General features: G+C 44.6%; 1 pseudogene and 3 gene segments (V, D, J or C); all 4 read right to left on the reverse strand.

Annotated features, from left to right (window-relative positions):
* Positions 1–569: 569 nt before the first annotated feature.
* On the reverse strand, positions 570–1,030 carry LOC113140381 (immunoglobulin heavy variable 3-74-like). The segment is given in 2 exon segments: positions 570–889; positions 980–1,030. Coding segments are annotated over 2 exon segments (348 nt in total).
* Positions 1,031–10,499: 9,469 nt separating this feature from the next.
* On the reverse strand, positions 10,500–11,201 carry LOC113140629 (Ig heavy chain V region 914-like). The segment is given in 3 exon segments: positions 10,500–10,508; positions 10,763–11,061; positions 11,153–11,201. Coding segments are annotated over 3 exon segments (357 nt in total).
* A 782-nt stretch (positions 11,202–11,983) lies between these two features.
* Positions 11,984–12,723, reverse strand: LOC113140317 (immunoglobulin heavy variable 7-4-1-like). The segment is given in 2 exon segments: positions 11,984–12,506; positions 12,602–12,723. Coding segments are annotated over 2 exon segments (414 nt in total).
* A 772-nt stretch (positions 12,724–13,495) lies between these two features.
* LOC113140316 (Ig heavy chain V region 5A-like) lies at positions 13,496–14,007 on the reverse strand (annotated as a pseudogene).
* Between the last annotated feature and the right edge of the window lie 1,214 nt (positions 14,008–15,221).

Raw genomic sequence — 15,221 nt, forward strand, 5'->3', positions numbered from 1 at the left:
TGTTTGTGGCTGCTAACACTTTGCAACCCACTTTGTTCCTTTCCTGCTGTTGCTTTGTCTTCACCAGACTAAGTATTAAAGTTAGTGCTCATCTGCCCTCTACAGTTTTAAAATGGAAACAGGGGCTACATTTAACATTCAACAGAAGTTAGTCACCTCTAACATCTGGACATAGAGATGAGTTTGTGATTCAAGGCCTGTGGTCGTCACCTGTTTTTCTGGCTTTTCACTTAGTGCATACTGCAATAAACTCAGGCAGCAACATAACAGTGAAGCAGAAGATGTTATTTTACAGCAGGTTTTTGATGTATTAACAGTATTAGTGTAGATCTATGTTGAAGCACTTCTCTCACTGACATACATTTTACTTCTTTATGAGTATGGTGTAATTACATGTTGTTGTTTTAAAAAGGGCAGTAGCTGGTAGTTATCATGCACTTTCTCTGACTAATGAATTACTGATAAATTTCATTAACTGTCCATCATTCAATGGGATGTTTGTTTCCAAAGCCTGACACACTCCAGTGCTTCTCATGCAGACGTCAGAGTTCAGAGGATTTTGTGCAGCTTTGTAATCTCTTGTGTCACCGTGTCTCTCGAGCACAATAATAAACAGCATAATCTTCTTGTTTCAGACTCTTCACCTCTAAATACACAACATTTTGGGAAGTGTCTTTGGTGATAGAAAACTGGCCTTGAAGACTTTGGGCAAATATTGTGCCAGTTCCACTATCAATGCGTCCAATCCATTCCAATCCTTTCCCTGGTTTCTGACGAATCCAGTGCAGCCAAGCCAGAGCAAGTCCTTCTACCTTACAGGACAGAGTGGCTGATTGTCCAGCTCTGTGAACCACTGGCTCTGAAGAAGTGAGGGACTGGCCCTGAGCAGCTGAAAAAGACACATAGGTAAGATGAGACACAGCCAGCAGACATCCAAAGCTGCTGTTCTGCTCCTCTGCTCAATACTGGCTTGACTTACCTGAAATGAGGGCCAAGAGGAAGACACTTTGTACAGCTGTCATGTTGGGAGCTTTGCTGCATCTCAAACTGTGAAGGCTGATCTGGAGAATATATTTGGAGCAAGCAGAATGGGTGGGGAATGTGTATCACTGTGAATTTGCATGTAGAGACTATGGAGAGTCAGTGCTGAAAAATAAAAGACATGAAAATTAAAAGTCAGGAGAAGAGCAGTGCTGAACTGTGAAAGGGAGAAAGTTAAAAACAGACTTGAGACTTAACAATTCAAGATGTTGGCTTTCTCCTTTTTTTGAGTGTATTTGTCCAATTTTTGCATTTATGAGAACAAGATAAGCTCAGAAGTTACAAGTTATGTTGTATATTTTGAGACACTTTATACCATTTGCTCTGTGGTTTAAAGACTGTTATTGAGTAAGGTGCTGAGAGAGGAATAATGTGAGAAAAGCAAACATCATTTTTCCTCCAAGAGCCCAGGAAGTGAAAGTTTGTCTGACTGTAACATCATTTGTTCATTCTGCTTTAATACAAAGTCCCAGACACAAGAATAAACATCAGCTCCTTAAACATTCCAGATGTTGATGTAGAAATCTTGTTGACAGAGTGAGATGATGAGCAGCAACAGATGAAGCTGTAGTCACTGATCCAGCAGTTACATGTTTCTGTGTGATGTCAATACAAATGTCTAGTTCAGTCTGTCAGTTAAGCTCAGTGATTAACTGGGGATTGTGTCTTTATAGTGACAAAGGTGAGAAGAGCTCGACACCGACTGTGTCCTAGTTTTATTATAACAAACTGCAGAGTTATTTTTATTATTTCACTGCCACATTTTTATGTATTTTATAGGCCATTAACTGAACAATCAGGTGGCCAGAATTCATCTCACACCTTTAACATTTCACTATTTCTAACCTGTACAATAACTTCATCAGCCCATTGTGGTGTCCTTGGCTGTTTTGTAAGGAAAATGTATTATTTATATTTTTTAATCGTTATTGTTTTTGATTAATTAATTCATTAATTTCCTACATTTCATTTTAAAAACATAAATTAACAATAAATACAAAATGTTTTATTCTCAGAGTTTGAGAGAAATTTTGAATTGGATTTGGAACTCAGGTTTTTGTACAGCTGCTGAACCAACTCCAGTCACTGTGACTGTCGAGCACAATAATAAACAGCAGAATCTTCAGTTTTCAGACTGTTCATCTGCAGATACAGCTGCTGTCTGTTGTCGTCTCTGGAGATGGTAAACCGGCCTTGGACTTCAACAACCCACTCCAGTCCTTTTCCATGAGCCTGTCTGATCCAGGCCATCCAAGAGCTATCAAAATTCAATCCACAGGCTGTACAGGTCAATGTGTGGGATTCTCCAGGCCTTTTAACCACTGGTTCAGATTCTGACCATCAACACCTGTCAAGACAAACCAGAAAATAGTCAGTTGATGTACGTTTGCACCTTCGTGAAAACAGATTGATTTCAAGCTTTGCAGATATTTTCTCACCTGCCCAGCAGATGGTTAAAAGCAGCAGTCCTGTCCTATAGTCCATCATGTTAAACTGTGTGTCCACTGTTCTCTGTCGTCCTCTCTGCAGTCAGATAAGTAGAGGTGGAAGACATCTGAGTTTTGCATTGACTCCTCCTCTGAGAATGGTGTGAACCAGACTGGTCATCATAGACATTTCTTGTTTCAGTCAATATATAGTGAGAGTTGTGGTTTGAGCCTAATGAGTTTTCATTCAATCTGAATTTTAAAAAAAAGAATTTCAATAGGCTTCAGAAAATTATTTCTGTGTGGTAAAATCAGATTTTTCTTCTAATATTGTGTGTAATGCTCAGAATAAGAAACAGTTTTAGCTACAAACAAAAACTTCACAGAACTCAAAGTTTAAATATGTAAAGTTTTGTTCCTACTGCCCTGATCCAAATTTTACTTTTGACGGAAAATAGATGATCTGTTGTTATTTGTATGTTACATCTGTAAAGTAAATAAATGTATTCACATATAGAAAAGCAAAGTCACCACAGTTAAAAGTAAGTTCTGCGGGACAATCAGGTTCCTAATGTGATTTAACTTCACAGATAAAAGCAGTGTCCTGATCTTTTGATTCATCTGACTTTAATTAAAGGTTGATCAGTCTTTCAGAAATGCATAAACTTGTCCCACAGTGCTCTGCAAGTTATTGATGTGTTTATAAGGTGGGAAGTGTTTGCATAGTGATGAAAGTCAATACCCAGACTTTCCCCGAGTAAGTTGTTTAGCAGGGATGAAGAAGAGACGGACTGGTGTAGCAGCAAAATACACTGTTTATTAGCGCATACAGAGATATCTCCGGAGATCAGCTCACCCAGTACAGCAGAGAGATCTGAAGTGAGAAGGAAGTAACACTCTTATCTAAAACCGGTGGCTAGCCCCCTTTCAGATACCACTTACTTCCCTCATACAGATGTTACCGTTGCTTCAGTACCATACATGGAGTTGTTATTTCAACCTAAGCATTTTGTCCGTTGCTGATGGCCTTCACACAATACTATATATGGCAAGCAAGCTCTTCTAAGTACATCTAGCAGATACTACACTATTACACTCTAAGCCTATAATGCTTATGAACCTGTAAGGTGTGCCTGCATTCTACAATTCCCCCTTTTGGGCTCTATTAAGAGCCCATCCTATAACCGAATCAATAGTCTCAATAGGTTAAAATTTGATATCCCCCTTTTGATCTCCCTTAGGAGATCACATAGCCGTGAGTCTCACTGCGTTAATATCCTCCTCCGGCTCGTACTCAATTTCAGGGGCCAACAAGGGCATCAGGACCTTCGGGTCCTGTTTCTCAATGGTTGAGGAAATAAGGCGGATTGCCAGAGAGCGCATACAGGGAATGCAGCAACACCCACAGGTTACCAAAATCCCTACAAATACAGCAATAGAAATCAATAATGACATAATCAGATTTTTCCACTGACCAAACATACCGGTCATCCAGTCTTCCAGGGGGTTATTGATGCCTGAGTGCTCATGCATGGTCTGGGATAGGGTCCTTAACCCCTCCAGTGCTTTAGACACTGAACCATCCAGAGCAGTGTTATAGGGAATGAAGGTGCAGCACATGTCTCTAAACATAGCGCATACCCCTCCTTTCTCGGCCAATAGCATATCCAGAGCCATACGATTTTGAACAGACATGAGCGAGGTCGGTCCTAGTTGCTCCGCCAAACCTTCTACGGCATCACGAGTCAGATTAGCCAATCTGAGTACATTATAATGAACATAATTAATACGGTCGACGTTCTTGTTGGGGGTGATTGGAAACATTGCGGAGACAATAGCGATATTTTCAAATCCCGCTGCAATTTGGTCAGCCAATTTATATTCGTTGGACACCCCACGAAGTACCCCAATAGCATCTAAGTATGTGGGAGAGCCTACTGACAAATCAAAATTTGGAGTGACCGCTCGTTTTGCCAGGATGTGTCGTCTCCTACGAGGTGTCCTGCGTCTGGTGTGTGGACACCAGCCGATTTCCAACCAACACCAGAGGGGCGCGAAGACGCACCATAGCGCAGATGCCGGTGCTGGTGGGCGAGATACGAACCAAAAGTCGCTGTCGGCCACAATAATAATACAACCCTGCGTGGGCCCATGGTCCTATCACTGAGCCATCCAAGGTGCGATTGCACCAGTCGGCTGGGATGTTCCCTAATCTAGCGACGGGAAAGGGTGAGTGAAGTTATAGCAAATATAGGAACCATTGCCCTTGTCAGGGGTGAACGGACCGGTCTTAGTCCTATTAGCTGCAGGAGGGAAGATACCGGCCAGAGCGGTACAGTTGGTGGGAGTAAGGCCTATCATGCACCGATAACCCCATTGGCCCTCTGGATACAGAGGTGCAGGTTCAGTGCGCAAGTGAGGTCGTGCTGCGGCGCAGGCTACACAATTGCCAATATGTTGCTCTTTTGCGCTCTGAGCAAGCCAAGACAACCATAGGTTGTCTTCGGAGTATCCAGTGGCCAGTTCCACTATGTCTAAGGGTTTGAGAGTGGAATAGTCAATCGTCACCACTGTCTTTTGGGGCAAATTCACTTGGGGTTCCGGAGTTGTTGGAGTACCAGTGCTAGTCGTTACGTTAGGAACTGGGTCCTGGAAAGTGATTTTAATCAATTCCCGGGGATCTTTGCCGGTAATGTCCACTCCAAAAAAGAAATATGCCGCTGACCTATTATAGGAGGAGTTTCTTAGGTGACCCGAAGATAATGACAGGGGGTTACTGCTTGGACTAAAATATCTTTGGAACCCAACCTTTGACCACCACGATAAGCACTCCTGGTCAAAGTACGAATCCCAATAGATGGTGGGGTCCCACAACCCAGTGTATTTGGTCATATGTCCCCATTCACATGGTCCCCATATGTGTTCCCGACCCCGCTCTTCACAATCCCTTATCGAGGCCGGGGGGGCACATAGATACACATCATATCCCCGCCAGACCCCTGGGCCCCCACCATAACAATCGATTACGGCACACAGATCGAATTGGAATAGAGTAGAGGAACCTCGTGTGTAATTGAGTGTCAATTTTGGTTTGCATGGGTTTCCCGTTACAAAATTACGGCGTCCCCTGTTGAGTCCCGGTTCGTCAGTGAATAAACCAAACAGCGAAAAACATACCACCACTATAACTACTACGGTCATAAGGACCCCCATCACCCTCCAAGAACCAAACATCCATCCATCCATCTTCTACCGCTTATCCGGGGCCGGGTCGCGGGGGCAGTAGCCGAATCAGGGATACCCAGACTTCCTTCTCCCTGGACACTTCCTCCAGCTCTTCCGCGGGGACACCGAGGCGTTCCCAGGACAGCCGGGAGACATAGTCCCTCCAGTGTGTCCTGGGTCTTCCCCGGGGCCTCCTCCCGGTGGGACATGCCCGGAACACCTCCCCAGGAAGGCGCCCAGGAGGCATCCGAAACAGATGCCCGAGCCACCTCAACTGACTCCTCTCGATGTGAAGGAGCGGCTCTACTCCGAGCTCCTCCCGGGTGACCGAGCTCCTCACCCTATCTCTAAGGGAGCGCCCGGCCACCCTGCGGAGAAAGCTCATTTCAGCCGCTTGTATCCGTGATCTCGTTCTTTCGGTCATGACCCAGAGCTCATGACCATAGGTGAGAGTAGAAACGTAGATTGACCGGTAAATCGAGAGCTTCACCTTCCGGCTCAGCTCCTCCTTCACCACAACGGACCAGTACACCGACCGCATTACTGCTGCCGATGCCCCGATCCGTCTGTCAATCTCACGTTCCGTCCTTCCCTCACTCGTGAACAAGACCCCGAGATACTTAAACTCCTCCACTTGAGGCAGGATCTCTCCCCTAGCCTGGAGATGGCAAACCACCTTTTTCCGGTTGAGTACCATGGCCTCGGACTTGGAGGTGCTGATTCTCACATCCCAGCCGCTTCACACTCGGTTGCAAACCGCCCCAGCGCACGCTGGAGATCCTGGCTCGATGGAGCCAACAGGACAACATCACCTGCAAAAAGCAGAGATGAAATCCTGTGGTCCCCGAACTGGGCTCCCTCCGGCCCCTGGCTGCGCCTGGAAATTCTGTCCATAAAAGTAATGAACAGAACCGGTGACAAAGGGCAGCCCTGCCGGAGTCCAACGTGTACTGGGAACAGGTCTGACTTACTACCGGCAATGAGAACCAAGCTCCTGCTCCGTTTGTACAGAGGCCGGATAGCCCCCAGCAAAGGGCCCCGGACCCCATACTCCTGGAGCACCTCCCACAGGATGTCACGAGTGACCCGGTCAAATGCCTTCTCCAGGTCCACAAAACACATGTGGACTGGTTGGGCAAACTCCCATGAACCCTCGAGCACCCTCCAGAGTGTGTAGAGCTGGTCCAGTGTTCCACGCCCAGGATGGAAACCGCATTGTTCCTCCTGGATCCGAGGTTCGACCACCGGCCGGATCCTCCTCTCCAGCACCCTGGCATAGACCTTCCCCGGGAGGCTGAGGAGTGTGATCCTTCTGTAGTTGGAACACACCCTCCGGTTCCCCTTCTTAAAAAGAGGAACCACCACCCCGGTCTGCCAATCCAGGGGTACAGTCCCTGAACGCCATGCGATGTTGCACAGGCGTGTCAGCCATGACAGCCCAACAACATCCAGAGACTTGAGGTACTCGGGACGGATCTCATCCACCCACGGTGCTTTGCCACCGCGGAGCTGCCGAACTACCTCAGTGACTTCGGCTTGGGTGATGGATGGATCAGCCTCCGTATCCCCAGCCCCTGCTTCCCTTATGGAAGACGTGTTGATGGGATTGAGGAGATCCTCGAAGTATTCCTTCCACTGTCCGACAATATCCCCAGTCGAGGTCAGCAGTTCACCACTTCCACTGTAAACAGCGTTGGTAGAGCACTGCTTCCCCCTCCTGAGGCGCCGGACGGTTTGCCAGAATTTCTTCGGGGCCGACAGGTAGTCCTTCTCCATGGCCTCACCGAACTCCTCCCATACCCGAGTTTTTGCCTCCATCACCGCCTGGGCTGCAACACGCTTGGCCCTGCGGTACCTGTCAGCTGCTTCGGAAGTCCCACAAGCCAACCAAGCTCGGTAGGACTCCTTCTTCAGCTTGACGGCATCCCTTACCTCCGGTTCGGGGATTGCCGCCACGACAGGCACCCGAAACCTTACGGCCACAGCTCCTAGCCGCCGCGTCGACAATGGAGGTGGAAAACATGGTCCATTCGGACTCAATGTCCCCAGCCTCCCCCGGGATCTGGTAGAAGCTCTCTCGGAGGTGTGAGTTAAAGACCCCTCTGACAGTGGGTTCGGCCAAACATTCCCAACAGACCCTCACAGTATGTTTGGGTCTGCCAAGTCTGTCCCGCTTCCTCCTCCGCCAGCGGATCCAACTCACCACCAGGTGGTGATCAGTTGACAGCTCTCCCCCTCTCTTCACCCGAGTGTCCAAGACATACGGCCGAAGGTCAGATGACGCGACTACAAAGTCGATCATTGACCTCCAGCCTAGGGTGTCCTGGTGCCATGTGCACTGATGGACACCCTTATGCTTGAACATGGTGTTCGTTATGGACAAACTGTGACTAGCACAGAAGTCCAACAACAGAACACCACTCGGTTCGTATCGGGGAGGCTGTTCCTCCCAATCACGCTCCTCCAGGTTTCACTGACGCTCCCCACGTGAGCGTTGAAGTCCCCCAACAGTGAGAGACCTATCCCCGACCCGAAGGCGCAGGGAAACGACCCTTTCACTCTGGGGGGAAAACTCCAACACGTTGTGGCTGAGCTGGGGAGCTATGAACAAGCCCACACCAGCTCACCGCGAGCAACTCCAGAGTAGAAGAGAGTCCAGCCCCTCTCAAGGAGCTGGGTTCCAGAGCCCAGGCTGTGCGTAGAGGTGAGCCCGACTATCTCTAGTTGGTACCGCTCGACCTCCCGCACAAGCTCAGGCTCCTTCCTCCCCAGTGAGGTGACATTCCATGTCCCTAGAGCCAGTTTCAGCATCCAGGGATTGGGTCGCTGACGTCCCCGTCCTCGACCACTGCCCGATCCACTATGCACCGGCCCCTTATGGATCCTCCTGCGGGTGGTGGGTCCACAGAAGGGCGGCCCCACGTCGCTCTTTCGGGCTTTACCCGGCTGGGCCCCATGGGGGGAGACCAAGCCACCAGGCGCTCGCCTATGGGCCCGAACCCCAGAACCAAACAACATTTTGCAAATCCCTAAGTTAGCTAAGCAATTTTAACACCCTGCATAATACTGCTACTGGCAGTCTTGCTTCTTCCGTTCTGTAGAATCGGCGGTCGCCCTCTACTGGTTTAAAAAAGGAACATGTAACACATATTTTCATAAACTGAATATTTTTAAAACACCATAGGAAATTTTTTAATTTTTTAGGTTATGGTAGCAAATCTCTGGACTGATGGAACAGGACAATCATATGAATCTTAGACTGATTGTGTAGCAGTTTTCATAAATGTTTCCATCTTCACCAACATAAAAAATGCATTATATGTAGTTTTCTTGATACTGTAACAGAGAATGAGCTACTATTAATTTGATCTTTGTAAGATGTTAATTTATGACTCATCTCTCTGAAACAGCTGAAATCTTGCTCTGAGGCAACTGAGTGTTTGGTTCAGTTTGTGGGTTTTTGTGCAGGTTGGTTTGTGGTTTTTACCACTGTGGGCCGACGTGCACAGTAATAAACAGCTGTGTCCTCAGGCTGCAGATTCTCTGCTTTTATAGTCACTGTTCCAGCAGAAGTGTCTCTGCTGTAGCTGAACTTGTTCTTCAAAGCATCATTTTGATAAAAGCCACCTCCACCCCACATATGGAAAATCCACTCCATTGGTTTTCCTTTACGCTGTCTGATCCAACCTGTTGCATAGCTGTCATCAGTCAGAGAATAACCGGAGACCTGACAGGTGATGGTCAAAGACTGTCCAGGCTGCACAGCCTTTGAGTCTGGCTGGATGAGATTGAGACTGTGAACACCTGTGGAAACAGAAATCAACATTATCTCCATCATTCATCTGAATATTCAGTGTTTCTAATGTGTTTGTTAGTGTGAATCCACTGAAAGCTCCTCACAGGATCCAGCTGCCAGCAGCAGTATCAGAGCTACAGAGAACATGGTTGATGTTGAAGCTCTTCTGTCCTCTCACTGACACACAGACCCACACTGCACTTCCTTATGAGCTACATTCATTTACATATTGTTGAATCATTCATTTGCATCTCACCAAAATCATTTTAAATGCAGATTGAAAAGACTGACCTTATAATGAAGTAGATGGTTTCACTGTATGTGGGAACATTTTATTCAGTAAGTTTATTTTATTTAAAAGAAAGAGAAAAAACGCTAAAATAACTTTCAGTGTGTGTGTAATAATGTAATGGAATAATGGAAATAATATATATTAATTTATGAGACTTACTGTGTAAATGTTTTATAAATGACTGGTTTCAGCACATTGTTGTCTTGTCCTTGGGCTTTTAGTGAAGAAACAGTCCACACACTAAACTGTTGTTACTAAAATATGTAAATTTGGAATGAACTCACCACAGATAAAAGCAGTGTCCTGATCCTGGTGATTTATCTGACTGTTATCAGACTGTGAGAACATGGTTGATGTTGAAACTAAACTGATGTGATCTTTTCTACAGTCAAAAGTTTGCTTTGGTTTGTTTGTTTGTTTTGTTGATGTTATGTTGCAGAAACTGACTTTCTAAGGATGAATTTCTCTTTAGACGAGTTTTTAAAGTCAAGATATTAGAAAAATGTATTTCATTACTGACTCATGGCCCTCCCCCTTTCTTTGCTTTTCCTGTTCACCTTTTTACGTCACGTTAAAACGTTTAATAATCAGACACACGTGGTGTTGGCGGAAATATAAGCATCTGATACTTCTCACTGTTCCTCTGCTGATACTCTAATATCATGTATGTGTTGCTGCTCTGGTTCTTTGAGAGCTCCCTCAACAAGCAGAATCTCTTCTACTGAATCTGTGGAACAGTGTGTTTTTTCAGCCTCACATTAGGTGGAAATTTGCTCATTTTGAAAAGAGAAAGAATCAGGGTCAGAGTGAGTGGAACAGGACCAGTCAAATCTGCTGCTGATATTTGTAGGTTTCTATTTAGAAATGGACTTTATTGATGATATGAGTAACTATTGTTAGGAAATGTGATCCCAGTAAGACTGAGTCCTGTAGGTTTTTGTACAGCTGCTGAACCAACTCCAGTCACTGTGACTCTCGAGCACAATAATAAACAGCAGAATCTTCAGGTTTAAGACTCTTCATCTGCAGATACAGCTGCTGCCTGTTGTTGTCTCTGGAGACGGTAAACCGGCCTTGGACTGACTGAGAGTAGTATTTGCTGCTGCCACCACCACTGCTAATGTAAGCAACCCACTCCAGTCCTTTTCCAGGAGCCTGTCTGATCCAGCCCATCCAAGAGCCACCGAAATTCAATCCAGAGGCTGTACAGGTCAATGTGTGGGATTCTCCAGGCCTTTTAACCACTGGTCCAGATTGTGTCAGAGTCTGACCATCAACACCTGTCAAGACAAACCAGAAAATAGTCAGTTGATGTAAGTTTGCACCTTCTTGAAAACAGATTGATTTCAAGCTTTGCAGATATTTTCTCACCTGTCCAGCAGATGGTTAAAAGCAGCAGTCCTGTCCTATAGTCCATCATGTTAAACTGTGTGTCCACTGTTCTCTGTGGTCCTCTCTGCAGTCAGATAAGTAGAGGTGGAAGACATCTGAGTTTTGCATTGACTCCTCCTCTCAAGAAGGAGTGAACCAGACTGGTCATCATAGACATAATTTTTTTTGCAGCCAGACAATTAATGTATGATGAACATTATTTCAGCAAAATATTTTTTTGGTTAAACTGAATTGGTTAAAAATTTCAATAGGCTTCAAAAATACATTTTCTGTGGTAAAATCTTATCCATCCATCCATCTTCTTCCGCTTATCTGGGGCCGGGTCGCGGGGGCAGTAGCCGAATCAGGGATACCCAGACTTCCTTCTCCCTGGACACTTCGTCCAGCTCTTCCGGGGGGACACCGAGGCGTTCCCAGGCCAGCCGGGAGACAGCCGGGAGACTCCTCCCTGATAGAAGGTGACTGACTCCATTAAACAGATAATTTTTGCTTTTTTAGTAGGTTATACTCTTTTGTTGTCCAGGTACAATAAGGATGAGAGTGGTTCATAACAGTCATTCAAATCTGTTTGAACCCCAGAATATTTTATGCTGGACTTTTTAAAAAGTTATATAATTGTTGTGTTTAGTGGATTTTCTGTATTGGGTTCATACTGGATTGGATCATATTGAAAATATGGTGTTTTCTTGCAGATTTAACATGTTATTGTTTCTGGACACTATATTCTTCTTTATAAACATGAGGACTAAGAGTCAACTGTGTCTTTGATACATAAAAGTTTATTCTAATGACATGTTCACTTAGTATTAACACCATCACCCTACACAAATCCTTTGATGTGGAATAAAATGGGCATTTTTACTTTTACATGTCAAGTTGTCAAAGTGTAAATATATAAGTATATACTGGATTAAACGCAAGTTTATGCTGTTATTTAGAAAATATAGATGTCACCATGATCACTCCACATATTTCTTATAAGTAAAGGTTTTTGCACAGCTGTTCCACTGTCTCCAGTCACTGTGTTGTCGAGCACAGAAGTAAACAGCAGAATCTTCTGTTGTCAGGCTCTTGACCTGGAGGTACTGGGTGCTGCTGGGAACATCTTGAGTAAAAGTAAAACGGCTTTGAAAGGAGCTGCCATAGGTTGGAGTGTTTGTATTTGTGTTTATCCACCCCATCCACTCCAGAGCTTTCCCTGGTCTCTGCCTTATCCAGTTCATGCTGTAGCTGGTCATGGTATAACCAGATGTGGCACATGACATCTTCACTGTCTCTCCAGGTCTTTTCAGCACCGAGGGAGACTGGTCCAGTTTGATCTCACTCCAAACTCCTGTGAAAAAATATTCATTTAAACACTGAAAATATGAATCAAATTTAAAACATGTTTTTTGCTTCTTTCATTTGTTGTCTTTGCTATGGTCTTACCATGAATGCTAACTAAAAATAATAAACTCCAGGGAAGCATATTCTATTTTAGTAAAGACTGGAATTCAGTCTTCTTCTGATCAAAGACAGTCTAAGGTTTTTGAATCTCTCAGTTGTTCTGACTAAAACCAAACACTTTCTGATGTTGTGTTTATAAAGAAGGCAGAATTTGCATAGACCTCCCTCTCCAGGTTTAAAAGTGAACATGAAGGAAGTTGTATTGTGCGTCACCTGGTGCTTGTGATTTATGTAGAGTATATTAGCAACTGGAAAAAATGTGTAAAATACTGAATCCGTGAAAACAACAACAACAAACTACACATAGTCCTCTGCATGAAAGTAAAGTAATATTACAACATTTGAAAACATTGCTCCAGAGGTAAAACTAACATTTAGTACAGTCTTTGCTCAGTTACTCCCTTCCCTCCTGTATAAATACAGTGCATTCAGAAAGTATCTAGACCCCCTTCACTCTGTTACATGTTATGTTGCAGCCTGATGTTACAGTCTTCATTTAATTTATTTTCTTATCAGTCTACACTCAGTACCACATAATGACAAAGTTAAAAAACAATTTTAGAAATGTCTGTCCCTATCCAACTGACGGACTGAGTCCAGGTGAGTAAATCTTGTCACACCCAAAAAAAAAAAAAAAAAAATCCTGGTTGTAATTGCTGTAAGTACTGAGTAAAGCATCTGAATACTTATGCACATGTGGCATTTCATTTCTTTTTATAAATTTACAGACATTATGAGGTACTGAGTGTAGATTAATGAAGAAAATAAATAATTTAAATGAGTCTCAATATGTATTGAATGCACTATATGTAAAACCGCTTCTCTCCTTCTCAGAGAACTGGTCTGAAATCATTAGTGGTCTGAGGGCTCCTCCTCTGGTGGCTTCATGTTACAGGTTTTCAGGCACTGAGGGGTTTTTGTTCAGGTCTACTGATGGTTTGTGTTATTGTGGGTCTCTGGCACAGTAATACACAGCAGTGTCTTCAGGCTGCATGTTCTGTCCGTTCAGAGTCGCTGTGTTGCTGGAAGAGTCTAAGTCAATACTGAACTTGTCCTTTAATGAATCTTTGACATCTGTGTCACTACTAATCCACTCCAGTCCTTTCCCTGCAGGCTGTCTGATCCAAGCTGTGTAGTAGTCACTCACAGAATAAGAGACCTGACAGGTGATGGTCAGACGTTGACCTGGCTGCACAGTCACAGAGGCTGGCTGTGTCAGCTGTTCACATTTCACACCTGTGGAAGAAAACATGTTAAATACTGAATCAGTGTAATAGCAGTGAAGAGTCAGTGAGCTGTGATCATACTGTCTGTGCCTCAGTGAGACTCACAGGATCCAGCAGCAGCAGCAGCAGCAGAGCTACAGGGAACATGGTTGTTATTGAAGGTGATGGGAGCTTCTCTGTTTCTGAAACAGACAGCAAGATATATATGTGTGTGTGTCCATACAATAGAAGACTTTGAGGAAGTTCAATTTGCATAGAGAAGGACACTGACAGTTATAGATGGAGGTTGGGCTAATGTGTCAAATGTCAGCTTAGCTTCTGTCCTTTTCTGGTGCTGCATGGATTGGCAGCCTGTTACAGCAGCTCTGTGTTTGCTTTTTACAACACTGTGGTTGCATCAACAGTCTTTTATGCTGTGGTCTGCTGAAGTGGTAGGATCACAGACAGGGACAAAAAACATTTAGGCAAGCTTTTAAAGAGAGCCAGCTCTGTACTGGGGTGTCCTCTGGACTCAGTGGAGGTGGTGGGTGAGAGGAGGATGTTGGATTTTTAAAATGTTTAATCTCTGCACACATTTGCACACTTTTTTATTTCTCATTCTTTGCACCTTACTGTTGTCCTGTAGCTGTGGTAACAATTGAATTTCACTGCCCTGTCTTGTCAAATACTGCTGCTGCAACAACTGAGTTTCCTCATGGGCATCACTAAAGTCTTATCTGTCTCTCTATCTATCTAGCTCTCATTCATGTCATTTCATTGGAGCTTCTTTCACTGCTACTGAATTTGATTAATGTTTATTTGAGCAGCTGAGCAGCATTTGATGGGCTTTCACATGCTGGTGACTGAAGCCACTAAAAAAAGGGAAGTCACAAACCAAAACATCAACTGTTGTTTGAATAATCTCCATACCTGGGTATGTTTGTGTCTGTGTGTATGTGTGTGTGTTTTTAGGCGTTGCCATAATGTCTCTAGCTGGTGTTATTCAAATTCATATATTGTACTGCCACCTGTGGGTGTTTTGTGTGGAGTTTGTGTTGAGCCTTTGTGTTTCTCTGAGTCAGTGTGTGTCTTTGGCACAATAATACACAGCAGAGTCCTCTGGTTTTAAATTAGACAGTCTCAGATACACCATGTTGCTGCCATCATCTCTGCTGATTTCTACACGTCCTCTCACACTGTTTGCATAAGTGTTTCTACTGGAATCAGAGTACCCACTCCCAATCTATTCCAGTGGTTTTCCTTCAGGTTGTCTTACCCAGGACATAACACAACAGCTAAATGTGAAGCCAGATCCCCTGCAGGACAGACTGAGAGTCTCCCCAGGCTTTTTTACTACAGAACTGGAAGGAATAGACTCCATACTCTGACCTGTACAA

The sequence above is a fragment of the Mastacembelus armatus genome, chromosome 8 (assembly GCF_900324485.2).
Source record: "Mastacembelus armatus chromosome 8, fMasArm1.2, whole genome shotgun sequence".
In the NCBI taxonomy this organism is placed as follows: Eukaryota; Metazoa; Chordata; class Actinopteri; order Synbranchiformes; family Mastacembelidae; genus Mastacembelus; species Mastacembelus armatus.